The sequence below is a fragment of the Tigriopus californicus genome, chromosome 3 (assembly GCF_007210705.1).
Source record: "Tigriopus californicus strain San Diego chromosome 3, Tcal_SD_v2.1, whole genome shotgun sequence".
NCBI classification, from domain to species: domain Eukaryota; kingdom Metazoa; phylum Arthropoda; class Copepoda; order Harpacticoida; family Harpacticidae; genus Tigriopus; species Tigriopus californicus.
The window spans coordinates 5,469,195-5,490,477 of record NC_081442.1 but is presented as its reverse complement, the minus strand read 5'-3'; the positions used below and the strand labels follow the sequence as shown (position 1 = coordinate 5,490,477).

The 21,283-nt window shown below is 43.1% G+C and overlaps 4 protein-coding genes and 1 long non-coding RNA gene across 8 annotated transcripts in view; 2 read left to right on the top strand and 3 right to left on the bottom strand.

Annotated features, from left to right (window-relative positions):
- The first annotated feature begins 384 nt into the window (after positions 1-384).
- Positions 385-3,300, top strand: LOC131877643 (EF-hand calcium-binding domain-containing protein 7-like). Its single transcript, XM_059223385.1, has 11 exons — positions 385-531; positions 621-852; positions 927-1,059; positions 1,137-1,392; positions 1,634-1,786; positions 1,858-2,021; positions 2,093-2,348; positions 2,449-2,554; positions 2,621-2,703; positions 2,780-2,941; positions 3,026-3,300. The coding sequence occupies exons 2-11, from the start codon at positions 627-629 to the stop codon at positions 3,245-3,247; spliced, it is 1,761 nt and encodes a 586-aa protein (XP_059079368.1). The 5' UTR covers positions 385-531; positions 621-626; the 3' UTR covers positions 3,248-3,300.
- Positions 3,301-3,551: 251 nt separating this feature from the next.
- LOC131877641 (JNK-interacting protein 1-like) lies at positions 3,552-12,601 on the top strand. Of its 3 annotated transcripts, XM_059223382.1 has the most exons (10): positions 3,560-3,713; positions 3,786-4,608; positions 5,361-5,615; positions 5,782-6,155; positions 6,840-7,133; positions 7,730-7,873; positions 10,456-10,719; positions 11,259-11,539; positions 11,842-12,020; positions 12,248-12,601. In XM_059223382.1, exons 2-10 carry the CDS (start codon positions 4,505-4,507, stop codon positions 12,318-12,320), a joined length of 1,968 nt encoding a protein of 655 aa, XP_059079365.1. In that variant the 5' UTR covers positions 3,560-3,713; positions 3,786-4,504; the 3' UTR covers positions 12,321-12,601. The 3 variants fall into 3 exon arrangements, with proteins under 3 accessions (XP_059079366.1, XP_059079364.1, XP_059079365.1); XM_059223383.1 differs by having other exon boundaries at positions 3,552-4,608; positions 6,840-7,094; XM_059223381.1 differs by having other exon boundaries at positions 3,552-4,608.
- Positions 8,022-10,031, bottom strand: LOC131877650 (uncharacterized). The gene is made up of 2 exons (XR_009372902.1): positions 8,715-10,031; positions 8,022-8,142 (listed from the first exon to the last, which is right to left on the bottom strand). It is a non-coding gene; the product is annotated as an uncharacterized LOC131877650 (long non-coding RNA).
- A 1,148-nt stretch (positions 12,602-13,749) lies between the features above and the next one.
- LOC131877644 (uncharacterized) overlaps positions 13,750-21,283 on the bottom strand; it is a 12,651-nt gene continuing 5,117 nt past the window's right edge. The window contains exons 1-4 of one of the 2 annotated variants that reach the window (XM_059223386.1): positions 20,101-20,752; positions 16,588-16,799; positions 16,366-16,523; positions 13,750-15,512 (exon numbers count right to left, since the gene is read on the bottom strand). In XM_059223386.1, the coding sequence (XP_059079369.1) occupies positions 14,537-15,512; positions 16,366-16,523; positions 16,588-16,799; positions 20,101-20,446 (1,692 nt within the window). In that variant the 5' untranslated portion in view covers positions 20,447-20,752 and the 3' untranslated portion in view covers positions 13,750-14,536. Of the gene's footprint in view, positions 15,513-16,365; positions 16,524-16,587; positions 16,800-20,100; positions 20,753-21,283 lie in introns of those variants that run through there. The other variant, XM_059223388.1, reaches the window with a different exon arrangement.
- Positions 16,910-17,722, bottom strand: LOC131877648 (uncharacterized). The gene is made up of 2 exons (XM_059223393.1): positions 17,532-17,722; positions 16,910-17,459 (listed from the first exon to the last, which is right to left on the bottom strand). The coding sequence occupies exons 1-2, from the start codon at positions 17,707-17,709 to the stop codon at positions 16,969-16,971; spliced, it is 669 nt and encodes a 222-aa protein (XP_059079376.1). The 5' UTR covers positions 17,710-17,722; the 3' UTR covers positions 16,910-16,968.

The following is a 21,283-nucleotide window of genomic DNA, read 5'->3' as shown; positions in this document are numbered from 1 at the left end:
ATTTTACGTTTCGCTCTAGTTCATCATCAAACCAGTCTTTCTGGTCTGTGATATTTATATTAGTTATTTCGTGTTTAATATTTAGACAGTTACTATAAGATAAGGTAAGATATGAAGAGTGGATTTCGGAGCTAAAATTGGCCTAAAATACTTAGTACCTAAAATTGGTGAAATACTCAGCAACTCAGAATTCGCATGTGTTTGTTACAGGTAATAATAGATCGTGACTAAATTTCCATCCATATGGTGTACTATGTGTACTTTTGATTTTTCCAATTTTTGATTTCCGTTTCTTCTCGGAACATGTGAACTTACTAAAAAGTTATCGCTCTAACATGCACTTGAGGTGCGTTCCCTTATATGAAAGATAGTTATGAAGATCTTCTTTGAATTTCCCACGCTTTTCGGCGCTTGAGAAAGCCAAGGAAACAGCGGTGTTCGTCTGCAATCCTGCGGATGCATAAACTCCGATTTAATATCGAAATAACAATCAAACCATGTGATCTACTATCATTTTGACCCATCAATCAGGTTGAGTTTGCCTCTTTACAGATTTGCTACCTCATAATTACCCTTAGATAGACCTAAATCATCCTTAACCACAGTCCCACTCGGTTTAGGGTATCATGCCAGCGACCAGAGTTGGCGTTGTAACCTCCAAAGCGAAAGGGCCCTCTCTCCCCACGCCGCAAGGCTCTCCGGCTAAAAACATGCCCTCCAAGTCCCCTTTGGGCTCTCCGTCGAAATCCATCCAGGTATCTGCGGCTCAGGCCGCTTTCATTGGTGTCAAAGGATCCATCAGTCAGGATCTCGATTCCCGTGAGGAATTGGAATGGGCTCTTCAAAGTGCAGGTGATTTTATCTAGGACAGTAGATATGAAACGACGTCTGCATTACTTTGCCTTCCTTGCTTTATGGTACTTTAGGTTATAATCCAACCTTAGAGTTCATGAATCGATATTGGACCCCGAACACGCAGGGTGTCTGTTTTCGGGAATTCGATCATATCCTTCAAATGGAGCCGCTTCCACGGAAACTGGATCTTCTCAGCTATTTCAGGTAATTTATGGAGAACAACCAAAGACCAACGAAAATGGCTTGAGACGAATATAAACTCGGTTGTACGTCACGAATAGGATGTTTGATCCCGAGAACAAGGGCGTGATTTCTCATGAACAGTTTCTGGTGGCCATGACAACGCGGGGCAAGAGATTATCCACGGCGTCCTTGGCCAACATCTTGGACAACCCGACTTGGAATCGCGACGACACTTTGGATTATAAGGCCTTCGTTAGAGATGTTTTTGACACGAGTGCCAAGTTGGCCGAGGTTTTGAAGAACAACGCAATTATCGAAGAGAAGAATCTCATTGTCAACTCCAACACTTACAAGGTAAAAACAAAAAGAAGATTAAATCATTTATCGGCAGCTCTTTTTTGTAGAGCTTGTGCCTTATTTTCACCTTTTATCTCACAAAAACGGCACATGGTAACATTAAATTTGCACGTTATCGTACATGTGGCAGAATTCAATGACTTGTAAAAGTTGCCGTTGATCATATAGGGTGTACTAAACCCATGATGCCTCCTGGAACATAAATTACCTCTTTTTTTATTTCATTTTTTTACTAAAGGTCAAAAGGAAGGTGTCAAGTCCGTCCCGGAAGGTTACTTGGAACTCCCAAGGAAAGGTCAAGGGAGCCTTCTATTTTGAAGGCGAAAACATCATTGGGCACCAATACAACCTCACCGTTGAGAAGGATGGTTTTCATGAGATTCTCATTCATGTACTGATATATCAGTGGGTGTTATTTTGTTGGATTGAAATATCCATTGACAATGTTCTTTTTTATTTTAGCCTAATTGTAAACGGAACGTAGATTGTCAGGTCTTCGTATTCCACGTGACCGATGAAAATGTTCAGGGTAGTGCAGAAAGCAAGTACAAATATATCGGATGTTCACCCTTAGTCATTCACAAAGGCTTCATATCCAATGATACAAGTGAGGCTCGGCAATCATGGTAAGGAAAATTGATATCAATAAATCCGTGTGATCATCTTTCTTTAATGATGTCTGAATTTGACTCTGAAGGATGGGGGAACTTTTCAAAGGCAACTACTTACTCGTACCTTTCACCTCGGGGTGTAAACTGAAGAAGAGGCAAAGTCAACCTTCGTCAAATGTTGCCTTGGTAGAACCGATGACCAATGGAAAACTGAAACTAACCCAAGAGTTCAAAGACATTCTCAGTGAAATATACCATCAGGTTGATCTGGATGGGAATGGCACGTTATCCAGAACTGAGTTCAATTTGTTTAATTGGAGAACCTCCGGTGAAGAAGTTCAAGTAAGAACTGGCTGACTAAAATGATTTGTAAAAGTCGGTCTCAAATTGGAACGCTAATAGAATGGCCAAAGTCACGCAACCTTTCTTCCCTTTGTTTCAGGATGAGGAATGGCAAGTGGTCGTGGAAAACTTTGACATGAAGGATGGGGAATTAACTTTGGAAGGATTTTTGCAACTGCATCAAATGGAGGCTGAGGATAATGGAGGTGAGGTACAAAAAAGGCCTTGTTGCCCAACCGAGGATTCATTCAATGACCTATTTTGGTTTTCAGGGGATTCTGCAGAATTGTGGATCACGCTCAATGCAATGGGGTACAATGTGGGCTTGGTGCAGGATGAGAGTGCCATATTCGAGGTAATGCCTTACTTTCGGCTCTCTTAAGTTCGGGCTATTCGGACGAGATTTTAGAAAATCAATACTTCCCCCTTAGATAACGATTAAATCTGAGCACAAGGCTAAAATGCAATTACAAGTGAGCGGGTTGAAATCCGGAGGTTCCATCCTCGACAAGGCTGTTATACGGAACATTTCAGAATCGTGCACTAAACCAAAGAAGATTGATCGTTCAGAAGACATATTCCTATTTCGGCAGGTACAACTCATGTCCTCTATCTCTTTCTTGATTGGCCTTGTTGCATGGACAATTGACGTTTAAACTCTTCCCTCTATGATTTAGGATTCGAAGTTCTGCAGTTCGTTTGTAATTCAGAATAGGTCAAATCATGCCCTCAAAATGCAAATGGACTTCAGTCAAAGCCGGAACGTCTTGATAAATCATCCTCATTTGAATTTCCGAGCCAGTCTTTCGGCTAAATCTACCCTTATTGCGGCTCACTTGCTCCCCAAGGATGCGCATGTAGATTTCCAAGTTATCCTGAATGAGGCGATCTTGAAATAAAGGCTTGTAAAAGTTGGTGGTTGGAAATAAAGGATCTAATTTTTGAGGTCGAATCAGTGTTTCTGTACCTATATTAATTATTACGTTGCCGAAATCAATTAGGATAGAGTGTCTAACAACCATGCTTCACTTACAAGATCGTTCAGCCGAGCAAACCAATGTATGAATTGTGTGGCCTGTTTTGGTCACGACTAAGTAGTATCCCATTTGTTTTGGCAATCATATCAATAATGATAATGGCTCAAACTTTGAATCAAATGTCAGCGAGCCGTCTATAAGCTCTTTTACGTGGGTATCTGTCCAGAAGCCCGTCGTCCACGTGCGAGAGAAATCAGCTGCTTTTTCGCCCAAGTTCCGCAAAAGCCCGTCGAGTCGAGGAACGCGAGAAAGCGAACCCAATATTCAAAAGGAACAGGGATCACCAGCAGGGTTCCTAGTTACCATTCATGATCGGGGGATAATACAGGTATAACAAGTACCACATTCTGCCCCCTGGATGGCTGTGCCCAAACCCACAAGTCCGTACATGTAACTCAAGTTCCAGTATGGTGGGGAACCTCCTTGGGCTAGGCACTTAAGTGACCCTGTGCCAAATGATCGTACTGGGAGAGACCAGGGCGAGTTCCGCGATTACTCCCGGTTGTTACGTCCTTCTAGTGGTGGTGGTATAGTTCTATGCAGCTACGTGCACAATGAACGAGCGATAAGGAACGAAGGGGAAAGAGAAGAGGAGAAAGCACCCGAAGATTTCGAGCCGAGGGATCCCATTAGACCAGTGACGTCCAAAGGAAACACAAGATCCCGTTTGAAGAAGACGAAGAGGGCGGCCACCTCTCAGTAGAACAAGAAGCCTTGAAAGTTGTTCAACTTTCTTGACTAGTTCTACAATAAAGCAACGAGCTACGACGATCCCCGTGAGCGCGGCGAGATTTCGTGTTCTCTCGCCCCGGGCGGGCTTGTTGTGTTCCTTCGAGTCTGCGAATTGGGGGCTCTTTTTGTGTCCCTCTTAAAGTCGTGGGACAGGGGCTGGTGGTGGAACAACAGTGCAGACCATCCACGCCTTTTGACCCCCATAATTGGGGAGGATCTAAGAGACTCAGACAAATCAAACTCCACCCGACGAAGAGAGAGATCTCTCATTAGCGTGAATTAAACGAGAGACACACGGCTCGAAATGTGTGACCATTCAAATGTGAGCCTGATTTGTGCTACTGCGACTGGCTGTTGAATTGATTCGCATTAGCGTGGTCGACAATCATGGGCGATCGAGAGTTCGAGGAGCTGCTGGTTAATTCCGCTCATCGACAGTACGAGCCTCGAATCATTCCATCGCATTTGAATACTTCGCCTCGAAACTATCAGTAAGTGTGCCACCACTTGTGCTAAGTTTCCCTTGTTAGCAACGCCCATTGAAGAAGAAACTTTTACTTTATGGCCAAACTATTGTTGGTCCAATGTTTGTTCGCGCTTCGAGTAGATTCATAATTGTTCGCGTAGGAATCACACGTGTAACAGTAGTGATATTTTAGAAGCAACAGCACATACGTATATAGCATAAAAGATAATGCAGGAAATGAGAAAAAAAGGGCACAGAGGTCATGGAATGTGTGCGTGCTCTCGGATACCCAAGTCCACTCAGTTACTTGGAACATTCCTCATTTTCAAAGTCCACTCTCTGGAAATTTTGCGACCACATATCTTCTATCGCGTGAACAACAGAGAGCTGACCTTTTAAACATTCCAAGAGATATTGAGCCTGGACTACAAGGGCTTTTCGGTCTACTTTTCAATCCATGAAAGAGGGGAACCATAAATGAAAGGATTATCCATTATCACCAAATAATTAAGCCGCTAAGGACTCGTCTGGGATTTTGTCGTCTTTTCTCGGTTATACGGTTGATAAGAATCAAGCTTTTGAATATGAACAAACACTCTCCGAAAGGAATGGAGGTTGCACGTATCGTCTGGACCAGGGCTTGTTCCAAGATCAGCCAATTTTCGATCGTGGCCGGCACAACACTACCATTTTTGTGTGCGTCTCCGTCTCGAGCTTAGCACATGCAATCAAAGTAATATAACGACGACTCAATCCCTCCGTTATCGCCTCTTCTAGACTTGTGCATGCAATCACTCCATTAGAAGAGAACAAAAGTTTCCTGGAAAAGGTCCAATTGGGCGAGGTGTTATGTGGCATTCCCGAAGAGGACCGCCTCTACCCCTCCTTCACTAATCATAATCCGCCTCCTGCATCCACCTACTCGCAGCTCCAACACAGCATCGAAACCAGGTTCCAAAACCTGCCTCCTCGCCATATTTGGAGCAGCTCGGAAGATGAAGAAGACGAGGATGAGGATGAGTTGGAAGAATGGTAGGAACTCGTTTGTTTCTGGCACTTTTCCTGAAATGTTTTAATGAAGGCCACCTTGCTCAGCGGGGCCACAAAATATCGGAAGCTTCGCCACCACATGTAATAGCTCCCAATTTAAGCTGACAATAATGCCTCTTTCACTTCCTTTCGTTCATGGTATAACTAGTGTGCTGGAGGCCTGCCGAAAACCCACAATTCGATGGTCGGATCGGTGTTCCACTCAAGAGCTCAAAACCACTAAGATAGGGGGCTCGCATTCAGAGACCCAATCCAAGAATGCTTTGGTGAAAACAACACCACTGTGGAGCAACAACGTGAACAACAATAACACCAACAGCAGGAACGACGACAACAACCATAGTCACAACAACGTTAAAATCGCCAGCGGTAATACTACCAATACCAATGCGAGCAGCTCGAAGAAACCTGTTTCAAATTCAATCAGACCACAAGGCCAACAAAGCTCATCGTGCAACAACGAGACCTTCCAAAGGTCACGGCGACGAAGGCAATTACCTGAAGTCCCCAAAGACAAGAAACGTAAGTGGAGCGGCGTATCAAGTTGCATTGGATGATTTGAAGCTCACATCAGGTTCAGCAATTAGCAACTGTGATGGCACGACTCCGGGAGATTAGGCCCTATCCATTGCACAAAGCAAGCAGTTCTCTCCCAATGTTTCAGGAATGAACAAGGAGAGCTTCCAAACTCTAAAAAATGTATGACAGTAGAATAGCAAGGGCGCTGTTTTGGATCTTTCATGTGGATATTGCTCACTTTAGAAATGGAAGAGAGTCATAAATGCCAAACACTCATTAGTCTGAATATGCTTTGCCCTTTCCCTCTCTCTCTTTCTCTTTTTCTCTTAAAGAGAGTCCCAGATGATTATCCAACCGAGTATGAGCTACTCGGTATTGGCTCTCATCCCCGAGGCTCCTACCATATGCTACCCCTTTTCCAATTAAGTGCTTTTTCCCCCGAATGAGAAAAATGGAGTAGAAAGAGAGAGAGATGAATACAATTGATGTCGCATTTTGATGCAAAGTAGTCAGTATGCAAAGGTGAGCGAATTTGAAAGATTTTGATATAGCATTTAATTTGACCCTATCCTTAGTGCTCAGAATGTATGGTTAAAAAAAATCAATAGTCACGTGGCATCATTCCAAAAAGGGTTATTCAAGAATCCAAAACAAAGCCCCGTACAATTCTGGACTATCTTGTTTCAGCCTTGGAACAAGTAAATGGTGTCTCGCTATTGGAGGAGATCCGAGAGGCTTCGTGCTCCACTAAAAGCAATAGCCAACAGCTCCAACATCATATACAACAACAACAACGACAACATCAACAGCAAACTGATCCTCAACCCAATTTCAACAAACAGACTTCTAGGTCGACTCCGAATCTGGATGCTCCGAGTTTGCCACCACGAAGGCATTGCTCGTCCCCAAATTCGTTCGCCTATCAGAAAGTTATCACTCCTGGTAAATTGTCTAACCCAATGTTGGCTAACTTCATACGAGGTAACACTTTCCGAAACATCCTTTCACATGCCTTACATTAAAAAGAATCCATTGTTTCATATTGATCGTGATTAGCCGAGCAAAGGTTTTTAAAGGGCCGAATGCTTCCATGTCGTCAAATGATTAGCGTCTTTTCAAACAGTAGGACGTCAGATGGCAACTCACAAATTCAAGTAGGTATTCAGGCCTTACCAGCAACATAATAGAAAGCAGCCTCGCTTGAAAGGCCCCTCTAGGGCCTCAAAGTTTGTTTCAAGGCTCTGGAGGAACACCCACTGAAGGATATTGAAGAACTTCGAGTTTCTTTTGTGAAACTTGGAGATACTGGCAAAAAATCGTCTCGACCTTTTAAGAAGCCCTAGGGACCCCGACAACGATGCGCTCTGGTAATCTCAAAGTGAAAATTGATGATGACAATGACTTGAAGGGCGAAATTTATTCATCTCATCAGCTCAAAGAGGGCACAAGGTCTGAGCGTTTTGAATCCAAGTAGTCCAAGTCTAGTTTCAGCCGGATTGTCATGATCTTGTCAAGCCAATAAGCAGCAATGGGTTCGAAAATGTCTCTCGATAAAGTTGATGGTGGTTTCTTTCTAGGCGACGATGAGCTCGGCATGTTAGATAGCGGTGAAGATGGGCCCGCTTATGATTCCGGAAATTCCACCAGCCATTCACCTGATGAGCACCAACTCATGCAAAGATCCTTGTTGTTGAATAACAGTTTCACCACAACTTTGGAAGGTAAGAGAGGTAACCAAGAAGGAGGGCCTTGACGGAGCGTGTGTGTTCCCAGGGACTGAATAGAATTCAGAGCCCAGAGTTGACATTGGAATCCGCATTCCATTGCGGGTACTGAAGATGTGTAGGTGGTTTCTCTTCCTTTCCTTCCATTCTACGTAGAGCTATCAAGGAAGCCCCTTTTTTCGCATTGTATTTGAGTCTCCTAGAAGCTATTGTTTACCGTCTTGGATCTGCCTTTGATCAGAAATCTCTTTCATAACAAATTCATCCTAAAGAACAAAAAACCAGATATGATATTGCTTATCATTGGGCTTCGACGTCTTCAAAAGCCTGACTTTTAAGACAGTGGATGATTTGAGCAGTTCTGGGGAGGATTTTGACTTGCTTCCCAATCATATAAACCGAAGCAAAATTGCTAATGAATTCAAAAAAGGAAGGAGTATTACTGTATTCCCTTTTCTTCTAATTGTCCTAAAAGGTGCCATGAAGTCAGGGAGTAGCACAATCAAGTCCACCTCCGAGACCTTCTTGAGCCAGACCCTTGTGTGCCAGGTTTCAACGGCCTTTGAGCCGTCAACATCAGATTGCCATAGTGAAGCATTCCTTATGATTGTGATCGTTGTCAAACATCACCAGCAACAACGTACGGACCTAATACTGTGTATAACTCAAGAGCGCTTTGGTTGCCGCATAACCTCATAGATTACTCGAGGCGCTCTTACTCTTCCAATATTCGGTCCTTTTACGTTTGTTTACTCGCCATGTACAAAATAGGTCTGTTGATTCAGATTTTCTTGACTTGCCCAAGATTAATGGTTGGCAGAGTGGTGTTGGTGCTCACTTTGTTAGTGGCTGGAAGCATTCTGGATCGTGTGTGCGTGTGTGTGTTTGTGTTGTGTTGTGTGTTTACACACAACAGGCCAAGCAGGGTTAGTGCCTCCCGGGACAAAAAAGATAAATGAAGACAATGTCCGACAGAGCGAAGGTGATCCCAACTCTAGATCCTCCAGATATCTATACCCAGACAGGATGACTGAAGGCCTCCATATCTGTATCTTTTATATAATACACTCTACCAGGCTTCCATGAAAATTAGGGATCGTTATAAGGCGGCCACCTATTCACAGCTCTTGACATGGTAAGGTACTTAGAATAGTGACTGGGCGTTCCCTCAAGTTGGACCCCAAAAAGGCGCGTCATAGTCTAATTGGAACGTACCCTTACGAGGGTTTGCATTGATGATTCGACGAAAATCGATGACTGACGAACCATGAACAGGCAAAACACCATGTGTTCCTTAGAGGAAATGCATTTCCAAACAACTTCGTAGGTGCTGGAACTCGTTCAAAGACAATTTTATTTGCAACACAGGGCAACCCAAAAAGCCGAAGAAGGGAGTTGAATGAGGCACTGAAAAGCCAGGTAACATCACGAAATTGGATAAGGCGAGAGCTGAGCACTCGTATTGTAGGTCGGAACTTTTTTTTTTACTCACCCGTATGATGGCTCTATTTTGGTTAGTCGGTTTTCGCCTTTGCGTTGGGTTTTCGGCTGTCCACAAAAGGATTCAAGATATTTCCCTGGAGAACCTAGCTGAGACGCCCTCTTTGGTTCTCCGAGGCTGGGAACACTCTCTCATGATGGAAAAATGGTTAGCCTTCTTGGAATTGTTTCCTTTTTTTAAGGTCTTCGGTTGCATGACCACGGTCCATTTAACGTTCCAAACCATTATTTATGCGAGAAAAGTGTCAACAGTAGCACCAACTTGTAAATCTTTAGGCTCCCTTGAGCTCTTGGACTGTCAAAATGCCACTAAATCTACCTCAAAGACCAAGAACAGACAGAGTTGTTAAAATTTGACTAATGCTTGAAGGTTGCTAGTACACTGATCCTGAATCGAAGAAATACAAATATGAATGGAAATAAGACAAAAGTTGGCTTGATACACAAATATCATAAAAGCACCATTTTTTGATAGCCACGGTTGCGCTACTTAATTGAGCTGACGTACCGTAAACAAGTGGAAGGATTTTGGAAAACTAATAGCTTGTCTAAATGCCGTTATAAATTGCCCTAACCGTAAGGCTTGGCTGGTGTATTGTCACAGCTTCGTGGATTTTGCTTTTTATGTGGAACGTTTCGACAACTGGTGAAAGAAAGGCTAGCCTGACTGTCCAGGTAAAACTTTGTTTTATTCCTAGAGATAGGGGAGAGTCACATCAAGGTTGGAAATGTCCACCACTTGAACAGCGACCAAGGCTAGCACGGTATGTCACGAATGGAATGAGTTCACTTTGTCTCTTCGGCAGTAAAGAGTGCAGGGGAAATGCAAATGATGACTACAACGTCTTACTGTCTTACTCACTCTCTGAGCCCCGAAACAGATCCGGTAAAGGCATTCAAGACTGGTTTTTTTTGTCCTATGGTTTGGTTCTATTTCTGTCGGGTGCATGCTAGACGGTATTCATAAGGAGACCCTTTGTACTGTTCTCAGATAAGAGAGAAAACAACGTCCAAATTTACCTGTCTTGTTCTCCGACTGTTCCGAACATACAGTAACTCCCAACATCTTGTTCCAATAGATACTGACTACGATCCAGCCTCGTTGACTTCTCCCCAATGTGATGGTTTCGAAATGGGAGGCCGTCAGCTTCCTCGGGTTCCAATCCAATACCCCCCAACTCGAAGAGTTACTCCACTTTTCATTCTTCCGAAGAAATTGGAACTCCTCGATCCCACACATCGAGGCCTTCACCGTTTTATTCCTCGACACTACGATGAAGTTGAAATCGATATTGGGGATCCAGTCTATGTCCAGAAGGAGGCAGAGGATTTATGGTGCGAGGGTGAGTTATCACGCAGAATTCCATGATTGGATTTGGCCACTCTAACAAAACATATAATTTAATGCCGAACACCACTTTCCATTATTGAGAGACCAAAAAAAGACTCCAATTTTGTCTCAGAACCTGTTTTAGGACACAGCACTCTAGGCTGAGGGGCCATTTTCTATTGTTTTCGAAGCGAACAGTTATTGGATTACCAATCAATATCAGATTTACGTAGTTGCCTAAGTCATTACCCAAGTACAAACCAATCTTGAAGGAGTAACGCCAATGACGAACTTACTATCTATCTACCAATTGTTTGAGGGTCTCTTTCATTTGACGCCCCTACCATGTTCAATTAACCGACTGCCAACGAAGATCTTTCAAACGATCACTTGAGCTAAACTTTCAAGCATGACAGACACTCATGAAAAAAGGTGCAGATTAAGTTGATTAACCCTTGACAAATGGGCCTGGAGGACAGCTGGGAGTTACCTCCAAAATGCACTTCACAACTTACACGTTATGTCGGAAAATGCATTTGCATTTCGTTGCAGGTGCCAATCTCCGCAGCGGGAAAATCGGTATCTTTCCATTGGCTCATGTTGTGGACGTGGAGTACAATGATTTCGATCCCAATGGCGTGAATAGCGAACGAAAAGAACGTTATCTCTTAGAATACATCGGATCCGTGGAGAGCCATTTATACAAGGGCAATGCGGTTCTCTGTCAAGCCGTGAAGAAGATCGTTGGTGCTAAGGTGGCTCCAAAGAAGCATGCTTGTGTCATTGAGATCTCAGACAAGGGAATCAAGATGATCGATAAGTCTCGACTCAATGTAAGTGACCTTGAGTAGAAGAATGACAGATTGATTGATGGCCAAATTAGTTAGGATGGACCAAGCATGAGTAATAGGGAACATGTGCGGAGCCAGTCGGTATTGGAGCTTTTGACTTTTGGACTTTCGAGGCGAAAGACGTTACTGAAGAAGGACCCTCTTGCTTCTTAATGGGAGCAAAACTTTCGAAAGAGTCAACGTATTGGTGAACAAGTTTGGCGAACAATTTTAAACGCTCCCACAAGAGCTTGGACTGAGTTGTTTATGCAGCAGAAAAAAAAATCAATTTTCCTCTGTTCCAGCTCTCTCGACATCCCAATCAAGACTATTTCTACAGCTTAAAAAACGTGACCTTCTGTGGCTTCCACCCTTCCAATAGTCAATATTTAGGCTTTGTCACCAAACACCCGAAACTTCCAAAATACGCTTGTCACGTGTTCGTCGGAGAGGGATCCACTCAACACGTGGCTGAGGCCTGTGGGTAAGAACGAGACCTTGAACCATTGATACGATAGATTATGATCGCTTTCGATGGTGTACGTCCATGCTTTGAAGAATGCATGGATGATGACCGGCACATATGAAGATTGTTTTACGTCCACAGATAAGAGGCTCCACTAACTTAATAATCTTGGGAATGATCTTGAGATGATGGAAAGTGAGCTCTCGCTCCATTTTCACTTCAGCCTTTGCTCTTTTGTCTTTCAGGCGGGCTTTTAACCGATTCTATCAAAAATTCATTGAAACAGCCTATCCGGTGGAGGATATCTACTTGGAATGAAGCATCAAGGGAGATGAAAGGCTCCAACCCGAGCTCTTGGCTCCCATTCCCATTTTTAGTATTGCCCTTGCGCCCCGTTTCCATCGAATCCATTAGGAATGTTTTTCTTGGAGGCCCAAAAGAAACATACCCCCAATCATAAACATCCACGCCTTTAACGATGTCGGGATGTCTCCCAATCCCAATGTCTCTTTATTTGTTGATCATCATGAGTTATTCATGAAAAGTGATGATATATACCTATTTCTCAATTGTCCAATACACAGCACAACGACGCTGCAGATGTACGTAAGAGTTTTTCAGTCTCACAATCCTAAGAATAGCGTCAAGGGCGATTGGAGCTCGCAGGAAATGGTGTTTATCTCGAATGGATTCTCCAAATTTCCAGTCAAACACCACAAGAGTGATCTGTGCCACACATCATGAAAAATTGCATCTATTATTCGTTGCATTTGACTTATTTCCTTGTGCTCAGGGTGAATTCCCAGATCCAACCTCCGACGTCTCAAATCCATCCCAAAATTTTGGTCACCAATAAAAATAGCCTTTTAAATTGTGAACAAAGCAATGCAGATCCAACTTTAGTAATCTGCACTTGCACCCACTCGCAGCAGGTGACATTTGTCTCCCAATTAATCTACGAATATTCGACCTAACTTTAGATTATCAGTTTCAGTTTGTCAATCTAAAGCCAAACAACTATAATGAAGTAGTCATTGGCTCAGTATACGCTCGAAATCTGACCAAAAAATTGAGTTTCGTCCAATGCTCGTTGAAAATTCACCCACTCTTCTTTAAGAATCTGAAACTTGAATGGACTCTCTTAGAGATATCTGGTTCATATTCCCTACAATTGATGGAGAACTCGCTCAGCTTTTCTCATCAAACCAAGCCCATCGAAATCAGACTTCTTATCATTGGAGAGCCAATGAGACTGACTGCCAATATATTCGGAGGCAACATCTGGAACATCAAATTTATTCATTGCCGTTTAGAGGAGTTCTCCTCTGAAGTGTTCAAAAGTCCTTTAATGAGCCCCGATCTCCGGGTCTTGATTCGGAATTCGACCATTCATTCCCATTTCTACAGCCAAAACGATACGAATTCGGCCCTGAGTTTGGTGGAATTGAAGGCCCTGGTTCTGATCAACGTGACTGTGTCCAGTTCAGGAGCCAGATTTCTGAACCTCCACTTGGAAAAGATGTTTGTTTTGCATTCCAAGTTGGTCGTGGACCAAGATCGGGCGATCATGGTTTTCGGGGCTAATCAAATCAGGTTTGAAGAAACGATCATCGACATGAGACGCGGAGCATTCCATCTGGAGGTGGACAGCTTGGAGTTGGACAGAGTTGTGTTCCAATATCCCACTGAAACTTTCAAATTTGCCCGTGGGCGGAATGGAAACTCCACCTTGACTTTGAAAGACATATACTTATTTAAACCCTCTTTGGGAGCCTTAACAAACACGTTCAAGACGGTCAATGTGAAGAATGTGACTACCAGTGAATGCGAGTGCTCACTCCTTGATCTCATTGTCCGCGAAAAGAGCCTTTTTATGACTAGGATTTACTCAGAGCCAGTGGACACGGACATGATGAAGGCCAAACTGAGAAACGAGACCTATTGTGGAGACTCACAAAAGCAAGAGCCACAATTACTCGAGAAATATTGCGACTTAAATGCCTCGCCCAGATATGGTTGGGTGATAGCCTTGCTGGTCATGGGGTTCGTTTTGGCTTTGCTCATCATAACTTGTCTATTCTACCAATGGCATCGCAAAATCATCAATCAATATCGAGTTCTCCGATACATGTCGTTTGTGCCTCGAAGTGCCGAACACGTGACAACGGTGAGGTTCAATGACAGTTTACAAATCATTCCGAGACCTCCGAGTGTGTTTTACATCGATGCCAATTATCAAGGATCCCTCATGGGATCGGAGCCCGACTTGGTTCGAGGAGTGCGAGATTCGATTCGAAACTCGTTGAGATCCAATGCAGACGTGGAACCGAAAAAGAGGTCAAAAGTTAGTGAAGAGCTGGATCGGCTGGAAAAGACCAGTTTGGCCATCATCAAGGAATTGGATGATGACGTTGCAGATGCGGCGATGGTGGAAATCGACCTTAGAGACAATGACATAGAAATGACTCCAACAGGGAGCGTGGTGGTTCGAGACGAGTATGATTGATGAACTTGTATTTCACTTTTATAAAATGCTAGTTATTTGCATCCATTTTCTCATCACCAAAGTCCTCCAAGCATTTGACGGCGGTTTTCATGTTGCGAATCGCTTCGGCAGTCATTTTCAAGAATTCTCCTTTATCAATCTCGGTGTTTTTGAACTTGATCTTGGCTAGCGTAATTCTGGGCACATGGAGTTGTCTCAAAATTCGACCTTTGGATAATGAGAACCCTGGCTCCAGGATCTCCACAACCTTGAGAAGGGCTGTCCCTAAAGCAATTTGCCTCTCAAGCTTTTTGCGAAATTCAGCTTCATCTTCTGGATCAGGCAGGAGACTTAATACATCCAACATGCGCTTCTTGAGCTTGAGAATTAGGTAATGATTAGGATGAAGAACTTTAAGCCAAGCCTTGAGCTTCTCCTCCACTTGAACGGGATCGATTGTTTTGAATTCCTCGGCCTCGTCTTCAAGGGCCTTGGTAAGGCCAAATATGGTGAGTCCATTAACCTTATAACCGCATTTGTCGCATACATGATTGCTGAAATACTCCAACGGATCTGAAGGCAATAGGTAACCCGGTCGATCGGACTCAAGGTTCCCATTACGTGATTTTAAGTCACTTTCTTCTTTCTTCTTCTTCTCGATTAAAGCTGCAAAAAGCAAGGCCAACGAGGGAGGTGCCGAGGCTTTTTTGTTTCCGTCTTCTCTTTCGTGCTCAATATTAGTTGTTCCAGTCTCATTAGCTCCTTGAGTAATTGGGCTTTTAGCTTGCGAACATTTGGGACACACCGTGATCCCGATGAATGATCCCAATTCTGTTGGATCTTGGCATCTCAAACAAACGCAGTCAAAGTTCCAGTTGTTTTTGATTTTGAAACGACGTCGAATGTTCCCGATCATGGAGGGCAAGTATCGGGTGGTTATCTCTTCCCCCCTTGGGATATCTATTTGAGCTCGCAAGACTAATTTGCGATCCCTATGGATCTGAAACCTAGAATTGCATATGCACCTAAAACGGAAAACAAACAATTAAGTAATTTCCATCATCATGTAAAAGCTGCATGAAGTGCTGCCTTGGTGACGCTTTTTACTCGGTCTAAAAATAAGTGAAATGCCTGGCCTCTTACTAAAGGTGATTCTTGTAAGCAATAAAAGTGGAATATTGCTGCGCGATCGTTTCGGTCTGGCTTCTATAGAGTTCTGCACGGGATGGAGTTCCTATTCTCTCTCCTCGTAAAGTCAGCAAGCTTCCTATTAAGATTCCTGGTGTGTTGTGCCCGGAAAATGGAGACAAGAGCCGTCGGCCCCCAAAAACGACGAAAAACAAAGCAAAGGAGCACTTGAACATTCAAGAACATGAGGTATTGCCACATTTGCAATTTGGGACAGTCTATCTGTTCCCTATCTGTTCGTCTGCTGGGCCAAAACTCACAGAAGCACCAAGAAGAGTACATTCTATGTATGTACAAAAGGTGAGCGAATGAGTGTCTCAGAAGAGAAATGACCCACATGAACATGCAAAGGCAATGCGGCAGGCACAAAGCAATTAATTATGGCTAATCAGCTTCGAGGATCTTGTCTTCTTTCCATTCAAGACAATCGGACATGTGGTGAGAGATTTTCAAAGCAGAAGAAGGCAAAAAAAAAATCACGTCAAGAGAAAACGCCCTAAAATTCTGCTACCTCATTTGAACTCTGAAACGGTCTTGCTAACTCTTTTTGAGGATAGTGAAGCAAGCCAGCTTTAACTACTCGTGGGCGAGGATTAGTCAAGCTTGAAAAGGCATTATTTCGTCAAGCGGATAGATTCGAAGTAATACCCCCGTGAAACTACGAATTCCAAATCTGGGGTCTTATCTCACCCATGCGAAATGAACGAGAATGTAGGGTAAAGTCCATGACCTTGATTGGTACCTTGATTGACACCATTGGTGAGGAAGATGCCTGCAGCTCGGTACAGCTCTTCGGCGGTGTATTTCGATTGTTTGCACCGCTTTTGAATCAGATCCTCAGCCATTTTCTAGGAAAAAAGGGACTTTTATTTTCTGCAAGCTCAACAAACACTTCTTCAATTGGAGACTCACTGTCCACAAAGCCTTGTCAACCTCGTTCCAATCCTCGACGTGATCCATTAAGAGATTCACTCGCTCCCATGTTTCTGGGCGAGACTCCCTTAAGGCCAATATTCTCAAAGGAATGATGGCCGAAAATTCCTCGCAAGGCCCGGTGAAATCGGGAAGTTCTTCCAAATTAGCAAAAACAGGGCATTCAATGGCATGGTTGGGCCCTTCAGAACCTGTGGATGGATGTGGTTATGCCTTGTTAACATATCATTCTCAACATACAGATGAGACCAACTACCTTGGTAAGAATCGAATATAATGATGGGATGAAATGTAGTTGGAAACAAATTTTGATTTTATTTCAACTCAACAAAGGAAAAACTTAACAACTTTTGTGACACATCATTCTTGGCATCTCGAATATCGCTCTTGGCAGACGTTTTGATCTTTAGCCGATTGACCCAATCGGAAAGCGATGTCGTAAGGAGCCTTGGCTGAGACAACGGAGATGGGTTGTTCAGGACCGAAGACCACCAATAAGGCCACCTCTTGAGGGGAAAGTCCAGCTTGGTCCTTGGTGCCCATCAAGCAAACCTTCATCTTGGCACAATCGTTCACATCATTCTCCTCCAGACTTCTGAACACGGGCTCCAAATTGATGGTGACAAGCTCCTCTTGAGCGGCCTTGATTTCCTCCTCCACGGATCGTCCCTGACGCCTCTTCTTGTGTCCATAACCACTGGTAGGAGCCTTGTAGGACGAGCTCTGATGAGGAGTCGAGTAACTGGAGGAACTGTGAGATGAATAGCCAGAAGACACCGGGTAATAGCCTTCATTTTCGTCTTCTTGGGGTCTATTCAAGGACTTGGCCAATATAGCCCCCACAGCCAAACCTGAGAGAATTGATTAACGACTTGCTTAGAATATCATGATTTTAGTTATTCGAGGGGGATTTCCTTGCTTACCCGCGCCTAGGGCTCCCAGACCACCTAGCACAGCGGCTGCCGTGCCTGTTGTGGCCGTTAAGGTTGGAATAGTCAAGGTCAAGGCACTATTAGCCGCAGTAGTTGTTAAAAATATCCCGTCCACCCAACAAACTCCCAATGATATCACAACCAAGAAGATCAGATTTTGAGGATGCATTGTGGATTTTGAATGTTGACAAAAGGAAGGTCTATTGAACACTTTGGATGTCGTTGGACCTGAACTGATGGAGATATGAGTCAGTCTCCCGAATTTATACACCTTCCGTTGGTCTTCCTGATTTCCGAGCGACGACTGGTGTTGGTTGGAGCCCGATAAGCGATCTAATTTCATGTCCAGCGGGGATTCCAAAGCATCTCTTTCGCATTTTTCGCAGAGAATCGTTGTCGGTTTTTTTTCCACCACAATTTCGAGGATTTCAACCGTTGAAGAAACAGTAGGATATAGACTAACGTGATGAGGCCTGTGCGGTCTGACGCAATTGACGCCGCACTCGACACCGTACAAATAACACAACAGTACGTACAACCAATGTGGTTCAAAATTGGCCATAGATTACTCTTTCGTTGAAAACAACAATATCACCATTGACAAAAGAACTACCGGGTTCTAAAAATTAAGGAACCGCACCAGTGCAGTAAATTAACCGACTGCATATTTGGCCAACCGTCTGACAGAAGACAATTCGTGCATAATATTGCATGAATAAGTGATTCTTCCATATTAGAGCATTTTGAGCTCCTGAATAAGCCAGGATACATTGCAAATTTGACGGACTGCGATCTAAATAATTGAAAAATGGGGGTTCATGGACTTTGTCATTTAAACCTTGTTTGAAAGACACTAAATTATTATTTTTATAAATCTGGATTAGTAATCTGTGTGTACTATCATAATCAAACTTGCCTTTTTACTGAGTTTGATTCTAGTCAGATTCTTCAAGGTAATTTGTCAGATAAGCAAAATACAGACTTGCAATTAAATTTAGTGGGATCCAAATGCAAATGACACTTTCAGCTCTTTTGCACATTACAACAAACTTCAACAAAAAAATCTGGAATACAACAAAATGCATAATAGTAAAGACTCGTGCAGAGCCCGCACATTCTTAAGTTGTCCTGTGAATTTGCCATTGTCGTTTGATACCATAAATTTGGGGTTACGTTTTCTCTCTCTCTCTTTACTTCATGGCACAGGTTGAATCCTCATATTTCAAATCATCTATTCCAAATCTAGCAGTACTGGATGGTACTCGTTCAATGTGGCTTTGAATGATAACATTTGCCATTTTAAGTCCTCTTATAACACTATCACGACTGGCACTTATTTCATGTCCTCCATAACCAAGATCCATGGACTCGCTCAAGTGGTACTTCACTTTGGATTACCCTTAAGTTTTATCATCATTCCCATCATCTGTCAATGCTGAAGACTCTTTGCGGTAATAATTGACAAGTAAGAAAGTGCTAGTTGATGAGTTTTTTGAGAGCTAGCAAGCAAAGGCAGTATTGGGAATCAGCTTTGAGTAGGCGTTCTTATCGATGTGTTTACAATTTGTGGCGAAGAAAGTTGGGAAGGATCATCTTAATGGGAAAATAATGACAGGATCCAACCCACATTGAGAGTGTTCCAGTCTTGATGCTCAAGCTTACTTTCAGATCTAACTTGATCAGTAAAGGAACTCGAAGACGTCCATTTTTATTCTATTAATATAAAAGCCTTAAACCGGTCCTGATTCTTCCATCAAAGTACTTGTTCGGATAGTTGGAATGGGCTTATCGATTTCGGGAACATCATCCTTGGGTGTTTATCTTTGCTACCGAGACAACAATCTAGGGCATGCGTTCACCTTTGCTTGGACATATGACAGAAACGTCTTATTGAATTTCACCTCGGCGTTAAATCTCTTTTCAGGAGACTGTTCAGTTCATAGAAGATGGACTTCGTTAAAAGCAAAAATCAGATGCTTCGCCAGCGACAAGTCAAATTCAGAACAGTCATCGAAGCTGAACGACACGCCTTAAAAAGCACGATGACAAAGCGGACAAAAAGTATCCACTGGGTTTTTGAAAATTGTATTAGCGTTTCCTGAGCCATTAATACTGGTCCCTCAGAGATAGAATTGAAAGACCACCGTTTCCTCGTTGCATTATCCGTGAGAATCGTGTGAGTTATGTTTTGGACACACCTGAGCAAAACCGAAGTCGGCTATTTTCTCAATAACCCTTCTTGCACTTCTAGATATGACACACCATGACGTTTCATGATTGCATAAAATGCATTGGCAATGATGCCCTTCACCTCTTGTTATCATTTTCAAATTTTGGTGACAACAAGCCAATGTCTGTTCAGAATCTGAAGAATGTTCCTCATCCGAATAAAAACACTCAGGCTTCGAAATTAACGACAAGAAGCTCTAAAATAAGAATTTGTTTCTAAGGAAGACTTAAACGGAAGCTGATAGTTCAATCCACGGTAGATCGACCATTTGTCTCATCGCATTGCCCTATTAAGCACTAATGACAGAAAACTTAATGTCTACGAACGTACATTGGACATCGCAAGTCGGAAAATGGCATTTCGGACAACGGAATCCACTCTTGACTGGTTTCAAGCACTCTAGACAAGATGGAAAGGGCTGCTTCCGAGGTCGATTGGGTCCATTCATGGCGGCATCCTCGATCAATATGATCTCGCCAGCCTTAATTTCCTCACTGGCCACCATATGGTTCCCCACGCCTTCTTTCCAAGTGATGAAGAACTTCCGACAGACTCCATGAGAACGATGGATATTAAAATGAGACTCGCCACAGAAAAACAATTTGGAACCATTACAAGATCTGCATTTATTTGACGCGGGCTTCTGGCACAAGAAACACTGGGACTCTTCTATCATTTTGGAGTGTAGTGTATGGAACACTTTCGCTCTCCATGAGCTGGACACAAATACTAAAATGGGTCCATTTACCAGTAAAGCTAAACTAAGCGGACAAGAGGTACGGCCTCGGTCCCAATTGACACTGACGTTGTTCGCGTCCGGATGAGCGTGTTCCACGTTTGTTCCAACAGTTTGGCCGTTCAACGAGCATGCTCATTTTCCGAAGCTCCTTCATCAATGCGTTTTACCTGCTTTTGTCCCCGAGGATTCGCTGCGACCTGGGACAAGACTTCGCTAATGAAAAGACAAAGGAACAAGAACAAGAAGACTGTTTTGGCATTATTTTCACGCTTTTGTCAGTCACTCTCTCTTCTTCGCGGCCTTCAAGTCTAAGAACTTGTTGTTCTCAACCTTATCATAACCATCATCAAGATTGAGGTCATGTCTGGTCGAATTTAGATTAGTGCGATACAACCGGCCTGTGATCCTGTACACTTTGGAGAGAAAAGTTCCTAAAATTGAGGGATTTTCTTGTTCCATAGATAAACTACCTTGGCTTTACGACATAATAGACAGGATGGGATTTCCTGTATTTGAACTTGTCCATTGTTTTCAACTTAAAGTTCTCTGTCTCTTAAATAAGTCTCATTGGATATTTGTCTAACATTATTGCAAATGCAGCCAATTTCCCTCGTTAGAGATAGGGAGCCCATTCATACTCTTTTATGACCAGGTGAGAAGACGTTTTTCAATTTCTTATCGTATTACCAGGTAATGATTTTGTTTACTCCATAATGCAATCGCGTACAAATGTTAAAAGCAAGCTACTTTACATAATGAAAGTGGGCTGATAGT